Source organism: Schizosaccharomyces osmophilus, chromosome 2 (assembly GCF_027921745.1).
Source record: "Schizosaccharomyces osmophilus chromosome 2, complete sequence".
NCBI classification, from domain to species: domain Eukaryota; kingdom Fungi; phylum Ascomycota; class Schizosaccharomycetes; order Schizosaccharomycetales; family Schizosaccharomycetaceae; genus Schizosaccharomyces; species Schizosaccharomyces osmophilus.
Window position 1 is genome coordinate 955,563 of NC_079239.1, and position 24,912 is coordinate 980,474.

The 24,912-nt window shown below is 38.8% G+C and overlaps 12 protein-coding genes and 2 non-coding genes across 14 annotated transcripts; 7 read left to right on the forward strand and 7 right to left on the reverse strand.

The window, feature by feature from the left end:
- Nucleotides 1–1,252: 1,252 nt before the first annotated feature.
- gaf1 (DNA-binding transcription factor Gaf1) lies at nucleotides 1,253–3,793 on the forward strand (the record flags this gene model as incomplete). The annotated part of the gene is made up of 1 exon (XM_056181741.1): nucleotides 1,253–3,793. One exon carries the CDS (start codon nucleotides 1,253–1,255, stop codon nucleotides 3,791–3,793), a length of 2,541 nt encoding a protein of 846 aa, XP_056038735.1.
- A 1,318-nt stretch (nucleotides 3,794–5,111) lies between these two features.
- On the forward strand, nucleotides 5,112–7,114 carry mug72 (oxidoreductase; the record flags this gene model as incomplete). Its single annotated transcript, XM_056181742.1, has 4 exons — nucleotides 5,112–5,151; nucleotides 5,244–5,405; nucleotides 5,483–6,853; nucleotides 6,933–7,114. 4 exons carry the CDS (start codon nucleotides 5,112–5,114, stop codon nucleotides 7,112–7,114), a joined length of 1,755 nt encoding a protein of 584 aa, XP_056038734.1.
- Nucleotides 7,115–7,469: 355 nt separating this feature from the next.
- SOMG_02952 (DUF3818 and PXA domain conserved fungal protein) lies at nucleotides 7,470–9,739 on the forward strand (the record flags this gene model as incomplete). Its single annotated transcript, XM_056181743.1, has 2 exons — nucleotides 7,470–7,539; nucleotides 7,773–9,739. The coding sequence occupies 2 exons, from the start codon at nucleotides 7,470–7,472 to the stop codon at nucleotides 9,737–9,739; spliced, it is 2,037 nt and encodes a 678-aa protein (XP_056038737.1).
- A 380-nt stretch (nucleotides 9,740–10,119) lies between these two features.
- Nucleotides 10,120–12,252, forward strand: trp663 (plasma membrane TRP-like ion channel; the record flags this gene model as incomplete). Its single annotated transcript, XM_056183870.1, has 2 exons — nucleotides 10,120–11,265; nucleotides 11,311–12,252. The coding sequence occupies 2 exons, from the start codon at nucleotides 10,120–10,122 to the stop codon at nucleotides 12,250–12,252; spliced, it is 2,088 nt and encodes a 695-aa protein (XP_056037722.1).
- An 84-nt stretch (nucleotides 12,253–12,336) lies between these two features.
- Nucleotides 12,337–12,774, forward strand: naa50 (NatA N-acetyltransferase subunit Naa50; the record flags this gene model as incomplete). The annotated part of the gene is made up of 1 exon (XM_056181744.1): nucleotides 12,337–12,774. The coding sequence occupies one exon, from the start codon at nucleotides 12,337–12,339 to the stop codon at nucleotides 12,772–12,774; it is 438 nt and encodes a 145-aa protein (XP_056038736.1).
- Nucleotides 12,775–13,143: 369 nt separating this feature from the next.
- On the reverse strand, nucleotides 13,144–14,133 carry cid12 (poly(A) polymerase Cid12; the record flags this gene model as incomplete). The annotated part of the gene is made up of 1 exon (XM_056181745.1): nucleotides 13,144–14,133. The coding sequence occupies one exon, from the start codon at nucleotides 14,131–14,133 to the stop codon at nucleotides 13,144–13,146; it is 990 nt and encodes a 329-aa protein (XP_056038731.1).
- A 487-nt stretch (nucleotides 14,134–14,620) lies between these two features.
- Nucleotides 14,621–15,463, reverse strand: saf1 (splicing associated factor Saf1; the record flags this gene model as incomplete). The annotated part of the gene is made up of 1 exon (XM_056181746.1): nucleotides 14,621–15,463. One exon carries the CDS (start codon nucleotides 15,461–15,463, stop codon nucleotides 14,621–14,623), a length of 843 nt encoding a protein of 280 aa, XP_056038730.1.
- Nucleotides 15,464–16,230: 767 nt separating this feature from the next.
- trm44 (tRNA(Ser) Um(44) 2'-O-methyltransferasetRNA Trm44) lies at nucleotides 16,231–17,721 on the reverse strand (the record flags this gene model as incomplete). The annotated part of the gene is made up of 1 exon (XM_056181747.1): nucleotides 16,231–17,721. The coding sequence occupies one exon, from the start codon at nucleotides 17,719–17,721 to the stop codon at nucleotides 16,231–16,233; it is 1,491 nt and encodes a 496-aa protein (XP_056038733.1).
- A 362-nt stretch (nucleotides 17,722–18,083) lies between these two features.
- Nucleotides 18,084–18,166, reverse strand: SOMG_20135. Its single transcript is given in 2 exon segments — nucleotides 18,084–18,119; nucleotides 18,128–18,166. It is a non-coding gene; the product is annotated as a tRNA-Lys (tRNA).
- A 69-nt stretch (nucleotides 18,167–18,235) lies between these two features.
- Nucleotides 18,236–18,307, reverse strand: SOMG_20136. The gene has a single exon. It is a non-coding gene; the product is annotated as a tRNA-Pro (tRNA).
- A 509-nt stretch (nucleotides 18,308–18,816) lies between these two features.
- Nucleotides 18,817–19,375, reverse strand: mrp49 (mitochondrial ribosomal protein subunit Mrp49; the record flags this gene model as incomplete). Its single annotated transcript, XM_056181748.1, has 2 exons — nucleotides 18,817–19,066; nucleotides 19,236–19,375. 2 exons carry the CDS (start codon nucleotides 19,373–19,375, stop codon nucleotides 18,817–18,819), a joined length of 390 nt encoding a protein of 129 aa, XP_056038732.1.
- A 281-nt stretch (nucleotides 19,376–19,656) lies between these two features.
- On the forward strand, nucleotides 19,657–20,642 carry rpb3 (RNA polymerase II subunit 3; the record flags this gene model as incomplete). The annotated part of the gene is made up of 3 exons (XM_056181749.1): nucleotides 19,657–19,736; nucleotides 19,780–19,829; nucleotides 19,879–20,642. 3 exons carry the CDS (start codon nucleotides 19,657–19,659, stop codon nucleotides 20,640–20,642), a joined length of 894 nt encoding a protein of 297 aa, XP_056038729.1.
- A 592-nt stretch (nucleotides 20,643–21,234) lies between these two features.
- trp3 (anthranilate synthase component I Trp3) lies at nucleotides 21,235–22,859 on the reverse strand (the record flags this gene model as incomplete). The annotated part of the gene is made up of 3 exons (XM_056181750.1): nucleotides 21,235–22,692; nucleotides 22,744–22,827; nucleotides 22,854–22,859. The coding sequence occupies 3 exons, from the start codon at nucleotides 22,857–22,859 to the stop codon at nucleotides 21,235–21,237; spliced, it is 1,548 nt and encodes a 515-aa protein (XP_056038728.1).
- A 1,250-nt stretch (nucleotides 22,860–24,109) lies between these two features.
- Nucleotides 24,110–24,637, forward strand: cox12 (cytochrome c oxidase protein VIb; the record flags this gene model as incomplete). Its single annotated transcript, XM_056181751.1, has 5 exons — nucleotides 24,110–24,161; nucleotides 24,210–24,225; nucleotides 24,290–24,315; nucleotides 24,409–24,516; nucleotides 24,579–24,637. The coding sequence occupies 5 exons, from the start codon at nucleotides 24,110–24,112 to the stop codon at nucleotides 24,635–24,637; spliced, it is 261 nt and encodes an 86-aa protein (XP_056038838.1).
- Nucleotides 24,638–24,912: the final 275 nt, after the last annotated feature.

The window sequence follows — 24,912 nt, forward strand, 5'->3', positions numbered from 1 at the left end:
AACACTGACGAAAGCGTGAATCACACTTGGCCAATGATTTTAAATACAAAAAACAATTACCAGCGATCGGATCATGTTCTTGTCAACCACCAACACTTTTCCAAAAGAAAAAAAAAAAAAACCAGCTCGCTTCGGTTTTTGTGCGTTAACTTGAAATAACGAGATCTAAATCATCTCCTTCGCTTCGTTGTTCAGTCAGTGAAATATCGCAATCTTCTACCACTGCCAAAACCAACAAGCTCAGCCTTGTCGAGAGTGGATTCAGAAAATCAAACACTTGCTTTTGATTTCTATCCTTTTTCTTGTTGTTGGTGTCTTATTCCATTACTGTTTTCGATTCTAAATAATTATATTCTCATTGAATCCAATTTTGTACATTTGCGAATCTAACCACCTCGTCGTCGAATTCGCTGTTCCAAGCTCGCCACCCTTAAGTATCGTTGCTTCAGGTTGAAATCTAATAATAATCTTGAAATCTTCCAATCTTTCGATATAAAAGTCTTTAAGTTTTTTAAATCCTGAAATCTTTTTGGCATTTCCTTTGTTTTATCTCGTTTTCTTTTTCCTTTTTAAACTCTTTTTAGGGAATCCAATTTGTTTTTTGTTGTGTTCTTCTTACCTTTTGTATCCTGGTATCTTGGTATCCTGGTACGATTTTTCCTTGACTTGACTTGACTTAACTTGATTTTGGTTTTCGCTTTGCCATCTTCACCCTCTTCGATTTATTTTTATTTTAGTCTCTTTTTTTAATATTTCCTCGTTATTTGTTTGATCTATTTGCGGCTGTTCGCTTTGGCGTTTTCCCGTGAATCGATTCCTTTTCAGTTTATGAGGATTTATACCTTTTTCGTTTGATCTTCTTTACGTGTTTCGTCAATTCGTATTTGAGAAATTTACAACAACGCCTGTTTTGTATTCTCGTTTTCTTTGAAAGTTTGTTCTAGGCTTTCTTTGTTTTTGTGGAAGCCAAGTTTTTGTGAAGACCGAATTCATTATTAAAAGTACTCCTGTTGTCGGCTTTTCTTGGAGGTTTACTACCTTATTTCTTTATTTTCAATTACTCATCCCTACTTCCTTTTGAATCGTCATCTCACCTCTTTTCCTTTGGGTCCTAGCTACCATCGATAACCTATCCTATAACCCTTGCTTGAAAAGTAGCATCTTGATCCCTTCTCCTATTCCGTTTTTGTCTAATTTTTTTCTTTCTTTCTTTCTTTTTTTTTCGTTGTCTTATTGATTCAATTCCTTCGCCATGGATCTGAAATTTAACGAAATCTTTAAAGAGTCTGACCATCCAGCTCTCCAAAAGAGACTCGACCCTTCCGCCTCAAAACAAGATCATTCTTCCCAAAATCCAAGCGACATGGCTTTGGATCTTTGGAAAATGATGTCCAAGGCCAAGTCAGACATACAAAATGGACGTCGCGTCGAAAACTTGTCTTGGCGTCTTATGTCTATTAATTTGCAAAAGCAATCTAATCTGTCTAATAATGCTTTCCCCTCCAATGTTTCCGCATGCAGTAAGTTCTCTCCTAACCCTCTTACTCCTCACTCCAACCCCCATAGCTCCGATAATGTATCCTTAAACTCTGGTACGCCCGACCAAAAATCCGATCCTAATTGCTTAATGAATACCCTTCCGTCTTATAGCGTTCCCACTGATACCACGGGCAGCTCCATGATGGAGTTTAATTATCTTCAAAGACGTGTGCGGAAAACTAGTTTCAACGAGGCCTCTGCAAAAAGCAAGAAACGTCCCATTACTAGCACCCATTTCCCCTCGAACGATGTGGATTTTTCTATGAATCTTGACTCCCATCCTTTCAGCTCCCCTAAAATTCACGCTTCTGATTCTTTTGATGCTACTAAAAAGTCTGTGGATCACACTAGTTCTTCTTCATTTCCGGCTTCCACTCCTATCGATTATTTTGATTCTCGACCTTCTTCCTCCTTGGCTGCCGGCCTTCAGTCTGTGCCCATCCCTTCAGCCTCTGGTATAGTAAATCCGATGAACCAACATATGAATTCCACTACTGCTCCCGCTACCAGACAGTCCGATATAGATGCTTTGGGTTTAGATTTCGATATGACTCCTTCGGAACCCTCTTCGTCTTTTCAAGATAACAATGGTTTTCCGTCTTTTGTCGATGCTGGAACAAACCACGACGAATCATTATTTTCTTCCTCTGCTGCTACCTCTTTTAGTTTTGAACATGGTCCTTCCAGTTTCCCTGTTCCAGGTAGTATATCCACAGGTTCCTTGCGTGGACAGGCTCCCTCCGAAGGGGGCTTTGGTACCTCTTATAACAGCCAAAATCTATATGGTATCTCTTCCCCTTTGAGCGCGGGTGTGACACCCACTCAATCTTTCTTTCCTGAGCCTGCTAATAATAATATGTTTGAGATACCCAAACAATCTGCTGACGTGTCTTCCCCTTTGACCTCGTCCCCAGGATCTTTTCCTAATATGTCCTCTTTGCACATGACGAGCTCTTTGCCTAATTCCACTTCTCATGCCGGTATCCGTCGTTCTCCCATGTTCCGTAGTGGGTCCAATAGATCGGTTGGTAACTTCGCTCAACCAGTTGACTTGAACCAAGACCAAAATGAATCTGTTGGCGGATCCTTCCAACGCGGCAATGAATGGACCGGCGGTGATTCCAATGGTATAGGCTTAAATAACTCCTTACCAGGTTCCGATATGTTTTCTCCCCCATTTATGCGTATAGGCACAGCCATGGGTACTGCTCCTCTTCGCAACAATTCCGTGTCTTCTTTCTCTCATAACTACTTGCATCAGTCGAGTCCACAATTTGCTGCCGTGCCTCACCGGAAAGTAAATACCCAAGAACCTAGTTTAATGGGATCAAGTCCTGGTATTTACAACCACATGCCTTACCTGAACCGCTCTACATCTTCCACGTCTGTCGCCGGAACGCCGGTGGAAGGCATGTCAACTGGCATGAAAAAGCGTGCATCTGCTACTGGTTCTGTTCCCAGTCTTCCTTTGTTAAATCAAAACGGCGACCAAATTTCGGATTCAACTGTCAAAGAAAAGCCAATGGAAGACAAAAAGGAGAATAACCAGAAAGGTATGTCTGGTACACCTACATGCACAAACTGCCACACTCATACTACTCCCTTATGGCGCCGCAGTCCTGATGGCCAGCCACTGTGCAATGCATGTGGCCTTTTTATGAAAATTAATGGCGTGGTTCGTCCTTTGAGTCTGAAGACCGACGTAATAAAGAAGAGAAACCGTGGTGCTGGAAGCAATACTAGCGTTCCTGCTTCACGATCTGCCACTCCCCGAAAATCAGTACCGCGAAAAGGTGGTTATAAACAATCAACTTCAAGTAAACCCGCTACCAAAGAGGAAGCGAAAGCTAAACCAACTACCGGTCAAAAAAGTTATTCCCCCAGTTTTACGCAACAACCCGGAATTCACGATGATAGTCTGATGATGGACAGAAGGGCATCGGTAGAATCTCCAATGATGCAAGATTCATCTGTAAGACAGCCTTCGGCTATGTTATCTCCTGAATTCACGCAGAATTCTAGTGAATTTGGGATGCCGTTTAACAAGGGTATGTCTTCTGCAAACCATATGCGTGAATCCTCGATAGAAAAAATAAAGTCGGAAGCACCGCAGGCTGTAAATTCACCCTTGTTTGATACCTTTGATACTGATTTGGGGATGCCTTCGATTACTGACCCACAAACGATGGGAGTGGATGCTGCCGACTTGCACAGGGTTTCCAAGTCATCATGGGATTGGTATAGTGTCATGTAACTTTCCGAAGTTAGCAGTTTCTCTGATAGTTTAATTGGCCCTTCCTTTGTTTTGTATTTTGTACAGTCATCTTTTCTTTTTCTTTTTAATTTTTACCTGTCCTGTGTTTTAATGGACTTAATTTGATGCCGTTGTTTCCGATGAGTTTTTTTTTGTACGTGTTTAGCATTTTTAATCATTACCTTTTAATTACTGAATTGTTTGACTGGATTAATCGCTGAGCAGACCTATTTTTTGACCAACTCGGCGACAACAAACCGTGAGAAACGAACGTGTTTGAGTAATGAAGTATGTTAATCTACTTAAACATACAGTTCAGAGATTTGTGCAGGCTAGAATGAATGTGTTTTGTTTTATATTTCCTTCTTCTTTTGTTTAATGCTTTGTTCTAGCTGTTGAAGGCATTGTAGTTAGTGATGGACTTTAAGCTATTTTCGAGTTTCACCTAAGAGAATACTAGTTTCAATATTAAGTTGTGTTTCTTTTTTTACTATGGTTACGTCCTATTCTTTTTAAGTTCTTAAACTATATACTCATGAATCGTTCATTATCATAGTATCCCGAGAAGTATGTAAACTTCCACGAAATCATCAAGAATGAGTTACTCATAAAAAAGATTGTTTGTTCTTTCTCTTTTTAACTACAAACAGAAATTAAAACTATAGATTATCGATTGGTGTGGACATAATCGGAGACAAAGACGGAGGACCATGGGTAATGAGAATATACTACAGGGCAGCCTTTTGATCTTTATTCGAAACTTATCAAGTAGCAGCTATTAGTAAGTATACGAAACCGTTTTTCTCAGTGTATCGTAAATGAGGAAAACAAGAATTATAGGAAGACAAAAAACAAACATTAGCAATAGAAAAATGAATAAGTAAAAAGAAATTCAAAAAACACTTCTATTAAATAGACAAATAATGTAAAGTAAAGAGTCGTTTCCTTACTCCCCCTTTAGCTGCATTCGTTAACGCACTTACCTACTACCATACACTGAACACTTCCAAACAGAGTAAGTATTTTGGAAATTGAGCGGTTTGTCGCTCCAAGCGTTAATTAAACTGATTTTCACTCTCTTTTAATACACTGCATGAAGTTTTTGCAGTCCTGTAGGTATATTTTGGGCTGTAGTTGAACGCTTTCAGTCAACAATTGTAGATACTAAAGCGTCAATCCGAACTTTAAAAAGCTTCTTTAGTTGGAGAACTAAAGGAAGAACTTACTCTATTTATTATTATATACATTTACTCATTCGCCGGCATCTGTGTTACCTTTCTCGATTCTTTTTATCAACACTGAAAATTAATTTTGTATAATGTCCACGGAAGCGATCTCAAAACTTAGGGTTTTAAGCGGTATGTGAGAGGGGTTTTTTAATACAATAAATAAATCCAGGAATATGAAAAGGGTCTTTTTGTTTACGGTATACTAACTTTGAATGCTATAGTTGGTAGCAATGCAACTTCTGCTTTTATGGGCTGGCGCTTATCGGAAAGCCAAGCTTGCCATACAAGTCTTATTTGGCGTAATCGAAGTGAAAGCGTAATGTCTGAAGGCATCCGTATTCGTTCGAGCGTCTTTGGTTCTACTAAATGGAAACCTGATGTTGGTATGCTTTTAATTTATAGCACGAAGTTGTGTGATATACCTACGGCTTTGTTCTTAATACTAACATGCTTCTTTTAGTCGTCCCTACAATTGAACAACTAGTAACAAATGACGAACCTTTTGATTATGTGTTTGTATGCCTAAAAATTATTCCTTCTGTTTATGATCTAGGAACTGCCATAAAAGACGTTGTTACCCCTGGTCATACCTGTGTCGTTTTAAATACTACCGGGATCGTTGGCGCTGAAAAGAGTATACAGGAAACCTTTCCAAATAATCCTATTATTTCTTTCGTTATTCAGGACCAGTTTACCCAGAGAGGGCCATTGCAATTTGAACATACTGCATTCGCTGCTGATACCGCTAGTAGTGTAATGTATTTAGGGTTAACTGATGAGGAAGATGAAATCCCAGACTCAGTTCAAGACGCCATGATTGAGACATTAACATTAACTCTGGAAGCAGGTGGTGTATCTTGCACATTCTTACCTAAAATCCAGCAAAAACAATGGGAAACAGGAATTGGTCATATGGCCTTTTTTCCAGTTTCTATATTAAATGAAGAACCAAATTTGTCTTTAATTTATAGAGCAAAGCCTTTTGTGAAAGTCATAGATGGTATAATGAACGAAGCATTTTCCATTGCTGCGACACAAGGTTGTGATTTTCCTACGGAAAAACGAGAATCATTGAAACGATTTATTGTGAATCGAATGTTAGCAGCACCCCGTCCCTCATACATATTTCAGGATTATTTAGCTCGTCGTCCTTTGGAAGTCGAGGTGTTGTTGGGATACCCGGTCGAAATTGCGGAACAACATAAAGTATCAGTGCCCTACATGGAAACCGTTTATGCTCTATTTGAAGCAAAAGCTAAAAAAAATCTTACTTCCACTCCAGCTGTTCCTCAGCCTATTCCAGCTATGCCATCAAGCCGTATATCACCACCTGGTTTAACCGCGCGATCCCCATCGCGCTCCACTGTGGGTACGTCAACAAGAATGGGTAGCATGGATGATCTCTTGAGCAAGCGACAATTTGCCTCTCCACCGGCTTTTCATGCGCCCTCTAGTCGTTCAATGTATAAAATTCCAAGTGCGTCCATGGTTAATTTATCTTCGCCCGTTGTCACTTCACCAGCAGGCCTTGGAGGTAGAGCAATGCCAACACGATTTACAGGACGGAATATGCGCGGAAGCCCGTTCACCATGAACAAAGCCGGGTCGGTGTCAGATATTCTTAGTATGTCGGATGGAATGGTTCCTAACGATCCCAGTGAAACTGCGTCGGTTGCAGGAGAAGCACCTTCTTTTGATATGCTCACGTTGACGCAACGAAGGAATCGAAGAAACTCTCAAATGTCCTCGAGTTCCATGGGTATTCCATCGAGCGCATCGTCTTCGAGTGATCGCCGTTCTACTTGGACTGGCCGTCCACCACCTCATAAGGGTAAGTAATACAGTAGAAGTCTACTGGGACGGTTTGTATATTTGGTGCAAGCTAGATACTAATTTTTTTTTCCTTATAGGCATAAGTGAACCAGTCATTCCAATTTTAGAAGACCCGATGACAGCTTTATATGACACGAGTCGTTATCCAACAAGGCCTCCAGGTAGCAGCACGTCGTCACTGAATGGAAATCCTACTCCCAAACCGACTCGACCACCTTCGATTGCATCCACATCTACTACTCCTCGAAAATTTGGCTAACGTTAGTCCTTCGTTGGTTTCTTTTTTCTTGTCCTTGTCTGAACCCTTCATCATTGATTGTTTAATTGTTATGATACGCTCCTTTTTTATACAGTTGCTGTACTATTTTCTTTTAATATTTGCTTATGCATTTTGTTTACAATTTAGTCGTACCTTTCTATTGTTTATTTACGTATGCATAGTCCTTGGTTTCACTATACCAAACAAGGAAACTTAACAGGTGATACTGAATTTGAAACAACGTATACGCTGTTTGTCGTTATTTCAATCCTCAAAGTATACTTTCGTCATTACCACATGTCAGTTTCCCAGTGCCAATGCTTTTTTCCCCTAAAATATCAACGTTACAACAAAGATGGACGATTTAACATCAATATTGCTGCTTCTTGAACTGCAGCATGAGTTTAGCGGCCTCAAAATTCCCGGTAAGTTGAATACTTCTGCATGCGAGGTCATGACCGATATCTTTTTGAATAACTTCGAAGAGAGGGTTTCCTCCGAAGGAATTTTGGCTGCTTTAGATATTAATGAATAAGAATGAATCTTTATGCATTTATTTTTGTCTTTGTCTGGACAATATGGCAGTAGAAAGGAAGAATCGACGGTTTTACTCAGTTTCATAGGTAGCAAAAACATTGAAGGCTAACTGAGTATTTAGGTCGACTAGCAAAGTATGGACCTCCATTTAAGCCTAAGGAAGAATTTTTGGATGCGGATGTCTCTCCAGTGATGACATTTATCGTACAAAGTTGTGTATTTACACCTACACTTCCAGGCGTGAACAAGGTGCCAGATGAGTTTTGGAGTGGAGAACTTCAGCCTTTATTGGAAAAAATTGGTAAACATAACCTTTCAGATTCGTATGACCATGGTCGGGTTAGCAAGCGAAAAATGATTGGGTTTGCCGTAATCGTTGTCTTACACGTACTGGCTAAAGGGCTTATGGGAAAGGCTCCTATGGATCCTGAAAACAACAGGCAGGATGACAATATAGCAGGGACTGATTCATCCCATTCAAGTTCGAAAACTTCACCCAAGGTTAGGAATTCGTTACCTACTGAAAGCAATGATATAAATGGGGTGCAGAAGAGTCTCGCAAATGTAAGGCTCAATGAAAATTTGAAAGCGATTAAATATCCTTCTAAAAAGCGACTGAAAGAAGCATACTCCCTTTTTGTTTATGGCGATGGTTTGGATGAAATTATCCGCCTCCTTGGCGAATCTGAAGACATAAGCAACTGGGGCGAACCCCTAAATTCTCTAGCTGAGAATATTCGCTATACGATTGCGTCTCTTTTACATTTTGTTTTTGTCACCGTGGACAGAACTCCGCAATCACCTCACCTTGCAAATGATGGAAAGGGACCAGAAGGCATCGTTGAGCGCATATATAACCGTGTTCCATGGTTTTTGACCCGTCAGGTTCTACGCGTAGGAAATGCCGGGCTTTTAATGTCAGGGCTTACTCGACTATTTTTGATGAAACCTCTCTCATGGTTCGGCGAAAGCCGCAATTTGCTTCAGACAATGCTTTCTGGAATTTTTAGCGCTGATTTGGAACACACCGATAATGTTTTGAAAGGAATCGACACAAATTTTGCTGATGATCCGAAGTGGACTCAAATGAGAGAAGCACTTCAATGGTATGCGCAACTCTCAAGAATTCGTCAAGATGAAGTTCGCGACCAAAGTATCCAACAAAAATTAAATATAACCGTCGCAATTCTAAAGGAATATCAGATTGAAAAGAAACTAAATGCTGATGTTGCTGGCTCTGCAGAAGAAAAAGCTACTTCGGAAACCAATGTTGATTCTTCTGAAGTATATACTGTTTCCTTATCTAGTGATGGTGAAAAAGATAGTCATAAATTCGATCCCTTTTCAGACATTGGGGTCCAAACGGCGATGAAGTATTTTGATGCTGTTTTGACTCACCGTGATCGTGAATGTCTTATTCATGATTTATGTGAAGACAATCAGTTGACTGATATAGTAAGAGAGGTTATGAGCTGTTTTTACACGATTATATATGATGCTCACCAAGCTGCGGATTTTTCGCGGGCGATCTATGACTTCCAGTGCTTTTTATACGATCTTATCCAACTCTCAAAGGCTGCCGCTCCTTTGTCGAGCTTTGTTGAGCTGGTGGAGAAATATCAAAGTTGCTTTCTTCGGTTTGTCCATCGTTTGATAGTTAATGCTCCCGATTTATGTGCTCAATGGTGTGTTTGGTACCGCCATTGCTTAGATGAGTGTAACATCAAATCCCAATCGCCTGATACTGTCAAGGCCACTCAAGATGCATTAAATTCTTTGGATGATGATACAAAACAGAAGGTTTTGCATGAAATTGAAACTTACATTAATGATCTGGAAAAAGAAAAGGAAGTTACAATTGAAAAGAATGAATGTACTAGCGAATGGCACTTTCATTTGGCCAAACTTTTTGGATCTGCCATCATTACTCCAACTAAAGCCAAAGGTTCTCCTCAACCGCAACTACCGGAGTGTAATATCAATTTAACAATGACTAGAAAACATCTGTTGGCTCCTTTTCGTAAATGTCTCATGCAACAATTGGATACATTATACGAAGAAAAGGAAAGTAAGGGTTCTAAAGATTAACGAGGTATTTATGCTTACAAATGCTTTTCTATTGACCCTTTTTTTATTTATACTTGTCGCTGTTTAATGAAAGCAATTAGCATCTTTTCGAAAAATACTTAATTCACTGCAAATTTAAGTAGACTGATATTTGCTAAGTAAATGGACACTTTATCTTTTATTTTTTTTATTTTTTTGTAAGAAGGATTCATTTATTAGTAGCATATTAAGAAACCTACTATTTCGTCAACATTACCATTAATTGACAGCATTAAAGCTGAGAGGAACTGAACTTTAAAAAAGTCAGAAATCGTTACAATGCGGTCATAAATGAAAGATTTCAGTTTAAAAACAATAGACTTGTTGCTTCGGTTCAATCTCTGCTTGATGAAAAGAAGAAAATGATATGTGTATTTATAGTGCTTTTAACGCTGATATGTGGATTGATACTTCCTACAGAAGGGTTAATTCGTGTTGAAAAGCGACCAGATAATCGTCTTTACACTGCTGAATACACTTCATGTATGCAAGATTCCTTAATATCTTTTGAAAGATTCGATGCCAGTTACTACTCACGTAACTTGTCTATTGTTTTAGACATCCATGGTTATTCTAACTTGGATGCAAATGTAACCTTTGATATAACGGTTGATGCTTATGGCAGCCAGCGTGCTAGATTCAAGTTCGATCCATGTAACATGAATTTGGGAAATGCTTGCCCATTGACAAAAAATTCAATTATTGAAACTCAAGGAGTTCTTCCGATTAGTTTCCAAGATGTCAAAATGGTTCCCAATCTAGCATGGACGATTCCCGATTTTGAAGGATTTGTCAAATTTAGGATGTATCGCACAGAGGATTTAGAGAACTCTTCTATAGATGAATCACACCCTCTTGCATGCATTGTAGCATCTTTAGAAAATGGGCATACGTTCCAAAAAAGAGTAATTTTCGCACTCTCAATCGTTTCATTTTCTTTGGCCATTGTCGGGTTCCTTGGCTTCTGTGTGATTGGCATGGAACATGGTATTTATATGTTACGGCCCGTGATTGCAAACTCAGTCCCTTCTATCCAACATATAGTAGACCTTCTACAATGTATCGTACTTACCGCAGCCGTTGGAGTCGAACAACCAAAAGTTTTGGTATCATGGGCCAGCAACTTTGCATGGATTATTGGGCTGATTCCAAATCGACAACTCAAAAACAGTATAAACTCGTTTTTGAAGCATTCTGGAGGTGACCTAAATTCACAACCTATCGGCATACATCGTCGCACGGTAACTGCATCCAACCCCGAAGATTCTGTTGTTGATGCATACTCTGGACTGGTAGGATTAGCAAACAGATTTCATATCACTTCTCCAGATTTTTTTACTCTTTCACTGATATGGTTTGTCATTTCCCTTGGAATTATCGGAGGTGCTTTGATTGGTTTTATGTGCATTAGTCAACTCTTTTTAAAACTTCGATTTATTCGTCCCTTTTCTTGCGAATATGTGCTGAAGTGTTGGAAAAGGCTCCTCTTCAATGCACTTATGAAATGGGTAGGTTGTTTATGCGAGTCAATAGGTTTCTAACATGTAATATAGGTTTTTATCTGCTTCCCTATCTTGATCATGTTTGCTGTTTTCCAGTTTACATTGTCAGATGCCTATGGACCTGTAATTCTCGCCGCCATATTGCTTGCCTTATTAATGGGACTATTTGCCTGGTGCTTTTTAAAATTAGCCAAGGCAGTTCGTATTAGCCGATCTGTAACCAAATATCCAAAGGAAAGCATCAATGATCTTAATGTATTATCGTGGTCGGGCTGGATGCATATGGATTTGAAAGAGCACTGTTGGTACTTCTTCATTATACGTTTCTCAGTAGTCGTCCTTTCAGGACTCCTATTCGCGCTTCTTCAAAATTATGGGAAGGTCCAAGCTATTGTTCTCTTTGCGATTGAAGTTGTTGCAATAGGTTTCTTAATTGGACTACGTCCGTACTTTGGGCTTTGCAGCATGATATGTGCACTTTTGGTTAGCGGAACGCGTCTTGTTTCAATGGCGTTACTAATTCCGATGGCATTCAATTTAAATACCATCTCGAAAGTGGTAATTGGGATCATAATCATTATCGTCCAAGGACTCGTATTTTCCACGCTAACAATTTGGGGACTTCTAAACTTTCTGAGTATGCTTGTTACATTATGGCCTGTAATTAAGTATCAGCCAAAATGGCTTCGTCAATTGTTTCAGCAAGATGAGCAAGATTCACAACTTGATATTGATGATCACAAACTGAACGGGAAGGAAGAAGATCCTGCAGTTAGCTCGCTTTTACTTGAAAACCTTTCCTTCGAGAGAAATAAAGAAGTTCCTTGGCTGCATTACGATAACGACCGTCCAAAAGCAACAGAAGCTTCCTCTACAATCATACCAATGCCTATGCATCCATCGACGAAATCCTCACATTCTTTTTCGGATTTTAGTGAAATTCAACGAACTCCACCAGAATTTTATACAGCATCTTCGAATCCGTTTGAGTAAATTACCGCTATATATCATAGCGCCCAAATTGATTTTTTAACACCAAACAGGTATCCATAAACAAAAGACAGGAAAGGAACAAAGATGATTGAGTTAGACGCCATAAATCCAAATAACCTGAAGGTTTTAGAGGTGATAAACCAAAAAACAATTCCAAAGGAAGTTCGCTCGTTTTCTCCGCAGTTTTACAAAGAAACTTTACAAATTGGACCCTTAGCACAATATGCGTATTTTAACAATGTTTGCGTAGGAGCTGTTCGCTGTAAAAAGGAGACTCACAATAAAAGCAGTAAATTGCAAATTTTGTCTTTAGGCGTGTTACCACCATACCGAAAATATGGTGTGGGATCTCAACTTTTGGAGCATGCCGTGAATACCGCTAAGGAAATTGGATCAAAGGAGATTTATGTTCAACTCCCTCAGGCATTAGAATCTAAAGATTGGTTTTTGGTTCGAGGATTCACAGAATTGAGTGATTCCAGTAACGAAGAGACAGCCGTTCTTGTCCATCCTCTGCAATAAGGCTATCAAAGACAAATTTACAAAAGCAAGGAAAAGATACACCTTTATGTTGTTGGCTCGCAAATACTTTTGGTCTGTGCTCGCAAAATTTTTGAATGTATTTCAAACACGGAAAAGTTTCAAAACCCAGTGGTCTTTTTCTCGTAATTTTTTTTTTTTTTTTTACTTAGAAATAGAATATGAACCAAAAAGTGAACGTGACCTTATTTATACCTTTGGTAGTAAGCTGTAGTTGACTTAGTCCTTTGTATGTGAGCTTTTGATATATCATCCAACTGTTGTACACAAATGAGGATGTAGCCCTGTTGAATAGCTTTTCTGTAATGTAAATCATGGACACTAGTATCCCAAAACACCATCACTCGTTTATCAAAGTTCCTCGTCGTCATCGTCGTACTGAGAAACCAGCGATGGAGGATGCATTGCACGGTTTCTCTTTTCACATAGCTTGAGTTCAGCTTCTGTGATAGCAAAAGTATTCAACCACTCCTTGTCAGACAAAAGTTCATTATATGAAGCTAAAAAAGCAGCTTGAATCATGGCTATCTGAAATGATTGCTTGCCAATGTCATTGTTCTTTTCCAACGGATCTTCAATAGACAACAAGTTCGGTTTAGCTTCATTGGACCATCCTTTTTGTAACTTCGGCACAATTTGACCAGTTAATGGACGTAAAACAAAGAGTTCATAGGACCATTCGACACTCCAAAATTGAAAGAAGCTTTGTAATAGAGATCGTAAAGGCTGCTCTTTCGACGACACACCTTTTTTGTGATATCGCATTTCAAGCCATCCGATCAACATGTAAGAAAGTGCACAGCTACTGATTCCACCATGATGAACACGGTCGAGGTCTCGCTCATATACCCAATGTTTCAATAGCATTAATAATGTTCCATAAACGGGGTTTTTTTCATAATAGGCAGACTGTAATTCAGCACTAAGACAAGCCTTTTCATTCGCGAATGTCAAGTCTATGGCAGTACCGCTCACATCGTGAAAGTAAACACGCGGAACTCGTGCACCAAAATGAAATTCTGTGTTGGGATCCATATATGTACGCAAAAACATTGTCACACGTCGTTTATCCATCTCGCTCACCGCAGGACTCTTCAAAGACAAGTCGATATCACTAATATTTAAAGACAGACCAGTATATAAGCTTCCGTATTCTTGCAATTCCGGATTTGAAAGGACTCTCTGTAGATGATCCTGAAGCTTCTGCACTATTTGTTTTCGATACTCTAGCTCTTCGTGTTTCGGTCGTATGAAGTCCAAAAAAGATAGTATTCGCTCATTATCATTCAAATCACTTTTTCCCCATGGAACTGGCTCTAAGTTTAACAGCAAACGACCCATTCCGAAAGGAATGAATCTCTTCGGTCAGGCTTGGAATTGCTATCAAGTTTTATTCCAGGTGACAGGTGAACAATGACATTGAATGTAACAAAAGATGTTACGAGTAAATTAGAAGAAAGAAAAAATAATAGGCATTCTTAATTCTTTCAAGTTGTTTAACAAAGTATACCTTCAAATTTTGAAGACTTATCCTAAAGCTCAATTGAGAATACTCTGTCGTAAAGGTAAGAGGTAGGAATGTCAAGCAGAACCGGTTTTATGTGTTATACTGTGAGAAAAAATTCATGAAAGTGTTATAAAGAGTAACAAATTTTTTCACAAGCTCAATACAGATGCAGACAAATCACGATCATACAAAGTGTTTCATTACCTTTCAGATTACTATCATCTATTACTAAAAAGAAAACTCTTAAAGGAACGAGCAAGTCCATCCTGTACATCGTTTTTGCTCATGAATCTCGAATGTGTAGACAAGGGTTTAGGGTCATTATGCTCCATTGAGTTCTTGATAAAACTTACTTAATTCGTCTTCTGGGTCTTGATTTTGTTTCTTTTCAGCATGGTCTTGAGCGACTGGTGAATCATCTTCTCTAGACTTGCGCTTCTGATTGCGCACAGTTGCAGGGAGAAACTGAGTAGCTTCCTTTCGCAAATCTCGGACGATCGGTTGAGCAGAATACTCTGTAACTACATCCTCTTTCGAAGCATCAGTTTTCTGGGGTTTTAGTGCTTCTGCGGCATCTGATGTTTTAATATCTGGGGCAACCCGGTTCGATGTGGTTTCATCTCGCCGTCTTCCTACATTTCGAGCTTTTCTGTTATCCTTTTTCTTCTTTTCCTCAAAAGGATATTCTCCTTCAGGCATTGGTATATCAATTACGGACTCATCAGTCTCTGAACTTTCTTCTTCCTTTTCGCGATATGACATTCCCGGAGGAGGTACGCCGAATGGATTAAACACTGCATCATAATAAATACTTTTCTTAGGATTTTTAGGCATGAACGGACGTTTCGGTTTAGTTCTTCGTTCTTCTTCCTTTGTTTTTTCAGACTCAATTCTACCTACCGAATGACCGTGAATATTCTTCTTTCGTATGACAGCTAAGTCCTTTTCTAAGTTCTGCAAGATTTGTTTATCATGAGCATTAAGGCCTTGCGATCCTTCCAACGCAGCCAATTCCGATATTTGGCGCTCTATTTGTCCTACATTTTTATGCGATAGCTTGTCTTCATAGCGCTTGGCTCGTTCTTCGCGGAGCTTGGTTTGTTCCCTCTTCTTCTTTTTTTTTGTTTCCGCTTGAACTGGATTATACCCTCGTTTAGACAGCATATTGTAATTTTGAAGTGTTGGCTTTCTCTCTAAGTAACGGCCTTAGTTGTCTAGAAGACAATAAAGTCCACCTGAACGTTGTCTATACGGAAGCATAATATTGACTATAGGATTTTTTATAATACATTCAAGCAAATTTATTTTCGTCTAGGTCCTCAACCATCTTATATAACCTCTCAAATTTCCATCGACATGAAATAGCATCAACTTAACTTACAAAGGATAGAAGAATCAGAAGTAAAGCAAATACAAAAGCTTCATGGATTACAAGATACTTTGTCAAATCTAAAATGCCATCCTTGTAATACTGTCAAGGCACATCTGTACAAAATTTATAATTTCCGACCAACTTCCTTTACCCTGGATTCTCTCATGTAAACACATTAGGAAAACGCGCAAACTGTATTTAATATAACTACCAAATAAAGTAACATAATAAGACTACGAGATTACATATATAGCCATTTTTACGAACCAACAGCTTCATTTTAAGTCTCAGGTTGGCAGATACAATGGCAATTTTTCTACCACCAAACTAAATGGCCAATAGTCATAGAACGGCCAGTAATTATTTACTAGCTCACGAACTATATAGGCCTCAGAGAGTAGTGGTGTTGTTAAATTGCATAAACACTTTAGAGACCCTTTTGTAGGCTTCAAAAACAAGTCACATTTACGCGAATCAGTACTTCTTTAAAGTTATCTTGAGCTTGGTAAGAGATCAGATAAAATATAAAATTTAAATAAATTAATTTATGTTTTTGAATTCAATGAGATCTTGAATTTGACGTTGCTACCTGCATAGCATGTTGTAAAAACCCTGAAGCTCCATGATTTTCGTCTATTATTTTTTTTAGAGTATCAGGAGAATAATCTGCATCTTTCGACGAAGTGATTTGTTGTAAAGATCGTCCAATCAAGGCATAATTTCTGGTACTGGGAATTCGTAAAGGTTCAATTTCAACTTTCCAGTCAAAGCGTTCGGAAAGTTGACGAATCCATTCTATGTACATGGCATATCGCCCACCGTGCTTTTTGTCCCTGGGCTTCGGAAGGGACCAAGATATCTTCGCTCCCGTTAAATCATGAACGCAGCACGGTATTGATATGAAGGAAGAGTTTTTGTTCAAACGGGCCAATATCGGAATATAAGGAGTTAACTCGTCTGCATGATTACCAATTATGAATGAATTTACAGGAAACCTTCCATCATGAGTCGTAAAACTCTCAACAGGTATAAATGGCAGTGGCTGATCCTCAAGATCTTTCAGGAAGAATGGTACCAATACTTTTTCAGACAAATTCTTCTGAACGTAATCAGGATATAATTTCCACGATTTTCTTTCACGAGCATCAAAACCATAGCCCAGATAGCCCTCCGAAAGAAGAATATGCACTAAAAGCCCATTTCCGCATCCAATGTCAACAAAAGTGAATGACTGTTTCGATGGATACATTTGCTTCCAAAGCTCTATCAAAAATGTTGCGATTCCCAAATCTTCAAAAACGTGCTTCCTCGGATCCGTTTTTTCAACCCAGCCTTCTATTAGTTGTTTTGAGTATTTTTTCTTGAGTTCCACGTACGTATCTTGAAATTTATTTCTTTCGACTACCGTGTCATGCAGCATTCGTTTTTCATACCCTTCCACAGTACCCTTGCAATGTTTGTGTAAAACCATCAACAGCATATTAGCAGTTCTTTGAAGTCTCGTTGGCAGTTCTTTTTGGTGTTCTGTATTTAATAAATAAGCGACACGAATTTTGGTAGAAGTGTATTCCAAAGCAACTCCAGCAACTGCTGGGTGGTAATAGGGTAAATGATCGTAAGGTTGTTCCAAAGATAAATCAAGTTTTGGTAAGTATAGTAAGAGCCTTTTGTTTTTATCGGTTTCTCCCTTCAACAAAATAGTTTCCTGCTCCATACAAGCATCCAATTGTTGATTTCGAGGGATAATTCGACGGTATATCTTGCGGTCGACTTGGTAACTGCCGCTGTTAAGGACATTCTCGGATCCTTCATGTAAAATAGAATCATTTTGAGAGTCGCGTAAAATGTCCGTTCGCATAATTACACTACTAGTCCGTTCAGGATGGTACACGAGCTCCATGACCATCCTGTCAAAGATGCTAGCTTCGTAACAAACGTCATGTTCCAATATACATCTCCATTCGTAAGTTTTTAGGGAAGGAATTAGAGGATAATGTGTAACAAGAGTATTGTGAGGCTCTGTTGGCTTCCAGAACGCTGGAAACTTCATGACAGTGCTTCAAACCAAAGATGTCTGTGGCGATTATATCAAAAAATAAATGATATGCTTGATAAGCAAGAAAAAGCAAGCGATATAAAGAGTACGAAATGACTAAATAAAGAGGATCTGCAAAAACTATGAGAATATGAAGAATTTTCAAAGTGTTTACATCAAGTGACATTGTACCTTGGTATTTGAATCCCAAGTTGTAAAGGCATATCAAGCGTAATCACATTGAGGGATGCTGAGTAGACCATACGGTTCTCCTTTACCATTTCTTTAAAAAGCATTTAAAGATTGTCATCATCAGAATACTATTTTTGGGCGACTAGCACTTGCTTTTCAGTTTTAGCTGAGATTTGCAAAAAGAACTCCCAAGGCGAGAATCGAACTCGCAACCTTCTGATGACCTTCTTAAGAGTCAGACGCTCTAAACCGATTGAGCTACCCGGGACTAGCCTGACAAGTGGCGTAAATAGCCGTATTTTTAGCTTATTTTTTTTTGATCAAACAATAAAAAGTTGGGCTGTTCTGGGAATCGAACCCAGGACCACCATCACCCTAAGATGGTATCATACCACTAGACCAAACGGCCGCTGCTGATTTAAATCTTGACAATCGATGTAACATCCCTTTTTAGCCATTTATAGTGGATGGCTTTCAAGCTTATGTTTTCACGCCGATTGTATGTATTTGTCTTCATCAAGAGTTTCAAATGTTGTTGTTTGTCGGCGCTTGTTTCAAACTAACGTTTCATCTGGTCTCGCGACATAATGTTCAGTTTTCCTTGAGGAGTTGGAATGTTTAACATTCCTATAATGAATTCATTAGTTGACCTGGATATACACCACTCAATTTCGGCCAGACTTAGATTTCAAATTTTATATTCTGTTCCTTGAATTCTTCAGCAGGAGTCCATAATATTAACAATTCAGTTTTACTTTTCATCATAAATAATGTTTAATCCACAAACAAAAGGAATGCTATTAAAATAAAATGAGATTATGAACAGTACCGTTGACGACAAATAAGGAAGACTTGAATTGGACCATAAACTCCAAATATGAATTCGTAAAAAGAGTGCCTTTGGCCGAGACGGCAAACCTAAAAGGTTGCTTCTTTTCCTTCAAAGGCTTCCTCTGGCTTTGACTGACTAGCTTTTAGTAATTCGGCTTTTAAATCATTAGAAATGGTTTCAGAATGTTTCAACTTCATGCCATAGCTAAATAATGGACCCTCGGACGTATGGATGGAAAACGTGGGAGCTTTCTCATTCGGTAACTTGTGTTCGATGTTAAATTTGATGTGTTCGTTGTGGTATTTCAAGCTCGGGAGATATTCTTTCACAAACTTTCTAGTACCTGGTTAGTGAATTGACAACAATGAACGAAAATGAAATATCGTAGATAACCAGCTCATAACAAAAAAAAACCCCTTCCTACTTGACTGGAATGCGTCCTTTCAGCTTTTTCAACCTCATTAAAAGCAAAATGGAAATCCATCCTCTTTTTAAAGAAACATACCTAGCTCCCATATGACCATTCTTGTTATTTAGAGAATATTGAACGCGCACTTCGACAACATTTTTTGGTAAAGGTATAGCAAGTTGTCCTGCGCGAACATTATCCAAAACGGCCTTGATTTTCGTGAAAGATTTCGGCATTGATCACTGTAATTCTTTATATATTTTTACTCGACAGAAAATTCACGCAATTTTCCAACTGACCCTATTTTTTTAAAATTCAAGGAAAGACTCGTATTGATTTGTGTTTTCTGCCGGGTTCAAGAGTTCCAGCATAAGTGGTAACATGCTACTTCATTTAAGGACTCTTTACTTAGCGCCTAAAGTCATTTACGCGCTGCAATCTGAATCACTAAAGCAATTGTTCAGAGTATCGTAGACTCTTTGTCAAGTTGGCCTTGACCAGACATTCCAATAAAAAAATGAACGCAGAAACGCATACAACTATTCGAAATATAAGTAAAAACTCAGTGGACTTTGTCCTTACAAATACTGATTTATCGTAAGTGAAGAAATGGGAGGAAAAGTACGTTAACAAGAGCTAGAATTGCAAATTCTTTGCGACGCGTCGTTCTCGCAGAGATTCCTACGGTTGGTATGCAATAAAGTGGGTATTTATTGGAAAATAATTCTAACAAAAATAGCGATTGACTTGGTTGAAATTAACGTAAATACGTCTGTTATGCCTGATGAATTTTTAGCACATCGTCTTGGTATGATTCCCTTGAATAGTACCAACATTGATGAACCTCCGCCGGTCGGATTGGAGTATACAAGAAACTGTGATTGTGATCAGTACTGTGCCAAATGTTCAGTTGAGATGAACTTAAATGCCAAGTGCCTTGGTGAAGGTACTATGGAGGTATATGCAAGAGATCTCGTCGTGTCATCAAATTCAGCACTGGGTCAACCTATTCTTGCTGATCCTAAAGCCAGAGGACCATTAATTTGCAAACTTCGTAAAGAGCAAGAAATTTCTCTTCGGTGCATCGCGAAAAAGGGTATTGCCAAAGAACACGCCAAGTGGTCTCCAACTGCCGCTGTTGCCTTTGAGTATGATCCCTGGAACAAATTACGACACACGGATTATTGGTTTGAAAATGACGCAGATGCTGAATGGCCTAAGAGCAAAAACGCAGATTGGGAAGAACCACCTCGTGAAGGAGAAGCAATCAATTATCAAGAAGAACCGAGACGGTTCTACATGGAAGTGGAAGGCGTCGGCTCAATCCCTCCAAACGAAATCATGGTTCAGGGTTTGCGGGTTCTACAGGAAAAGCTTGCGGTTTTGGTTCGTGATTTAGATGAAGAACAACCTGCTCAAATGACTACTAATGAGGTTCCTATGGATGAGAATCCAGAAATGAACTGGTCCCCATATCAAAACGGAGGTGATGCTGCTTGGTAATCCAACGATTCGAGAAGACACTTCCCGATTACCTTATTTTTACTCTATATCGTCTGTAGAAATTTCAGATACAGAACTTGTATTATTATTCTTGATTTTCTATAAAATGCTTAATAAAAAGCCTGGACGCTTTACCTCATATAATATTTCCGTCTGTTTAGCCTTCGTTCCTCCTTTGACAAACATTTTTTTGGTTTCCTGCTTTGGAAATTTTTCACTTACCATTAGATTTGGATGCTCTATATTTAGTTTACCTAATTACAAATTACAGTGGTTCTTCTATTGTCTCTTCTTTTATTTTACGGATTGGGGTTTGAGAGTACCGAACAAAAATGACATTTGGTACAATATATATCGTTCCCTCCTTTTCAGATATGGTAACATTTCTAGTTATTTCTCTGAGTTTATTCTAAAATGACATTTTTAAAATAGAATCAATGCTAATGAGACTGTGTTGATAATTTTCGGTTTTTGAGAAATTTAAATGATATGAATATCGCATTTATCAATTCTATTTTATTGCATTAAAAGTTTCAACACTCAACTTTTTAATTTTCTACGCCGTACTCATTCTTTATACCATTTCCAATTATTATTCATTTTGGCCCTTTGCGTAAAGCTTTTCTGCTTCGTCAATCGCTGTAACGTTAGATCTGAGTTTGTTGATGGTCTCAATATATTCAGCTTGCTCATCCGAATCAAAAACGATGCCGCCACCAGCTTGCAAGTATAAAACTCCGTTCTTGTATACCATGGTTCGAATTGCAATGCAAGTGTCCATTTGATCATCTTTGTATCCCCAATGGCCAACGGCACCAGCGTAAATGCCACGCTTCTCGTTTTCTAAGCTAGCAACCAGTTGGATAGCACGCACTTTAGGGGATCCACTAACAGTACCTGCAGGAAAAATACTACGGAATGCATCAAATCTAGTTCTTCCTTCTCTAAGAACACCAGAAACTTGAGAGACCAAGTGCTGAACATGAGAAAACTTCTCAATTGCCATCAATCGATCAACCTGCGTAGTGTCCAGATCACATACGCGATTTACATCGTTTCTTGCAAGATCTACAAGCATAACATGTTCTGCGCGGTCTTTGACGCTGGAAAGTAGCTCATTTGCTAGAGCTTCATCTTCCTCTTGAGTTTTGCCTCGAGGAACAGTACCGGCAATAGGATGATTGATAATGCGACCATCTTCCGACTTGACCAAGAGCTCGGGAGAAGCACCAATAATGTCAAATTCATCACAGTTAAGATAAAACATATAAGGAGAAGGATTGACAGTACGCAAATGACGATACAAATTGAAAGGATGCAAGTCTGTAGGGCGAGAGAGACGTTGACTAGGAACGGCTTGGAATATGTCGCCTTGATGAATATGTTTTTTCAGAGTAGAAACGTAGTTCTTGTAGCCTTCTTCGCCAGTGTTTGATTTGGCTTCATGTCCGAGATGAATATCCTTCTGGGGAGGCAGAGGGATTTCTGGAGCATCAAGCTTCTTATGAATCATGTTAATTTTGAACAATGCAGCTTCATAAGCCTCTTCCATAGGTCTTCCTTGATCAATGCAAATATGGGAGATAATTTTCACTGTTTGGTAAGCATGATCAAAGGCAATCAAGTCATCCGTCATGAAGAAGAGAGCCTCTGGTAAGCCAAGACTATCTTGGGTGGGTACATCGGTGGTGGGTTCAAAGTACTTGATACAGTCATAAGAAACATAACCGACTGCACCGCCACTAAAAGAAGGAAGTCCATGGACAGGAGCAACCTTCACTTCCTTCAATTCACGTTCCAGACGAGCTAAAGGATCTTCAGATCCGTTAGCCATAAGCACTCGGTATGGGCTACCGATAAAGCTATAACGAGATACATTTTCACCTTGAGAAACGCTTTCCAAAATGTAAGAATAGCGCTTTCCACGAGAAAGCTTTAGATAGGCAATGGATGGAGTAAGCAAATCCGCTGGAATGACACCATAAACGGGAATTTTGGTTACATTTTGTTCTTTAGCGATTTGCTTCGCTTGCTCCAAACTAGGATAAATCTATTACGTGGAAGTTAGCAAGACGGTACCTTCGACAGAGACAGACCCTACCTTGAAAGCAAAGTCTGAGCATAATGGAGAAGACACCAACCAAAAGACATAGTTCCGCAAACCTTTGAAAGCTTCGGTTCGTAACTTCAAAAAGTAAAATATAATCTTACCTTCATTGCAAATAAAAAGAAAATATGTCAAAATACAACAAGAGAACGGCAGTTCCGTCAAAATCAAGTCCTATGCCAAAAAAGCGTCTGAAATTTTTTCTAGAAAGAAGGAATTCCCGGCAAAAATTATGGAAAAGAGAAATCAAAAAAGAGGTAAAAGTGAAATGATTCCCTTAAACAGTAGCAAGTCCAATTGCCTAAAATGAGATTTGAAGAAGACAACTGACAAATTCAATGGTGTATTGCAGTTCATTCCTCGTTATAGTTCTCTATCCATGAAATAGATCGTTCCTGCCTTAATACGATATATGGATAAAATCGCTGTGGAGACTATAGAGACTTCATGATACAAAGCATCCTTTTTTTCAAAAAAACTTGAGTAAGAACAGCGTCTTTTCTGACTTTCCTGGATCGGTTCGATGGAATAGAAGAGGAGGCAGTCTTGCATAAGGTGAGATGATACTTGCTTTCGTGCAACGGGCTAGAAAAAGCAGACAGTATAATCGAAATAGGAATTTCTTTCCATTCTTCATCAAATACGATTCTACTTCTTTCGACATCCACTATATCAGCTTCTCCGTTTTACTGTTCTTCTATTGCTTATTACCGAACCACAAGGATACCTCGTAAGTAAACAATGGTAAAACATCAAGAATTGTCTAATGCCGATTGAACTGGTTCTTTGGTATAGAAGAAGAAGAAGAAATACTCGCATGTTAATCGCGAAGACAAGGAGAGCCCGGATTTCAACAATACAATTTGTGGGAGAGCCCTTTAATCAGAGTAAACTAAAACAGTGTAGTCGCTGATCAGATCTAGTCTAACGTTTCTTTCATAAAAAAATTCTTTCTTCCATGAAAGGCTTTTCCATTCACAAACGGCGACTTATCAACAAGGTCCAGCGGGCATGTCAAATCCACAGAGGAGCAGTTTGGGTTGGAGCGTATCCAAAGGAATTGAAGATGTTTATACTATTCTTTAAAAGGAATAAAAAAAAGAACCTATTCGTCTCAGCGTTCCGGCCTTGGACGATCCTTAGGCATTGGTAAACCCTTAAGCAAGTCAACAGCTTGTTTTCAAAAACAAAAAAAAACACGAAAAAAAGTTTTAAAGAAAACCTTATAATACTAAGATAACTTGTAAGACGGTTTGGGAATTTCTTTATTGTCCTAAGTGCTATTGGTGTGTCGTCTTCTGTCTTGACCAACCTATCCTCTGCTAACTCCCCCCTTCGACTCTTTTACAAGAAAAACAAGATGGCTGAACAAGAAGAACAAGAAACTCCTCAGAGATTCACCTTTGGAACTGGTAAGACTTTTGTCAAGCTATCGGAATGATTTCTAACTCAACCTTTAGTTGGTTTTGATGCAAGGTATATCGTTCGTTAACAAAACTTGAAATATGGAATGAATGACTAAACAGGATGTTTCTTTTAGATTCCCTAACACAAACCAAACCAAACGTATGTCTTAATAGATTTAGAAGGGTTAGGAGGGTGGATAAAAATGCTTCTCCGTTTGGTTCAAAGAACAGAAAACTAACGCTTTCCCGATAGACTGCTTCCAAAGCTACATTGATTATCATCGTTGCATTAATGCTAAGGGTGAGGACTTTGTTCCTTGTAAGCAATTCTGGCACGCTTTCCAATCCTTGTGTCCTTCCGGTAAGTGAGAAAGATTCCGATACTAGGTTGCAAACTATGTACAGAGAGTTAATTTAATTTAGACTGGGTTGAGCGTTGGGATGAGCAACGTGATAACGGAATCTTCCCCGTCGATTTGTAAGTGAAATTACAAAATCGCCGATAGTAAACCTTGGTAACTATCAAAAGAACCTATTTTTTGCTTTAAAGGGAAACGAATACAAAACAAAAAGTTGAAAGCTTTGTTAGAGAGACGTTTTCAATCAACAACCTGGGTTCTGAATTTACCAAGGGAGAGAACCTTGCTACTCTCTTTGCCAAGAACTCCCCTTTCATTAGTCTATCAGTTTTAGCTTAATGAATATCTAAACGTGATATTCAATTCTACTTATATCCAACTCCTTTGAAATTGTGTAA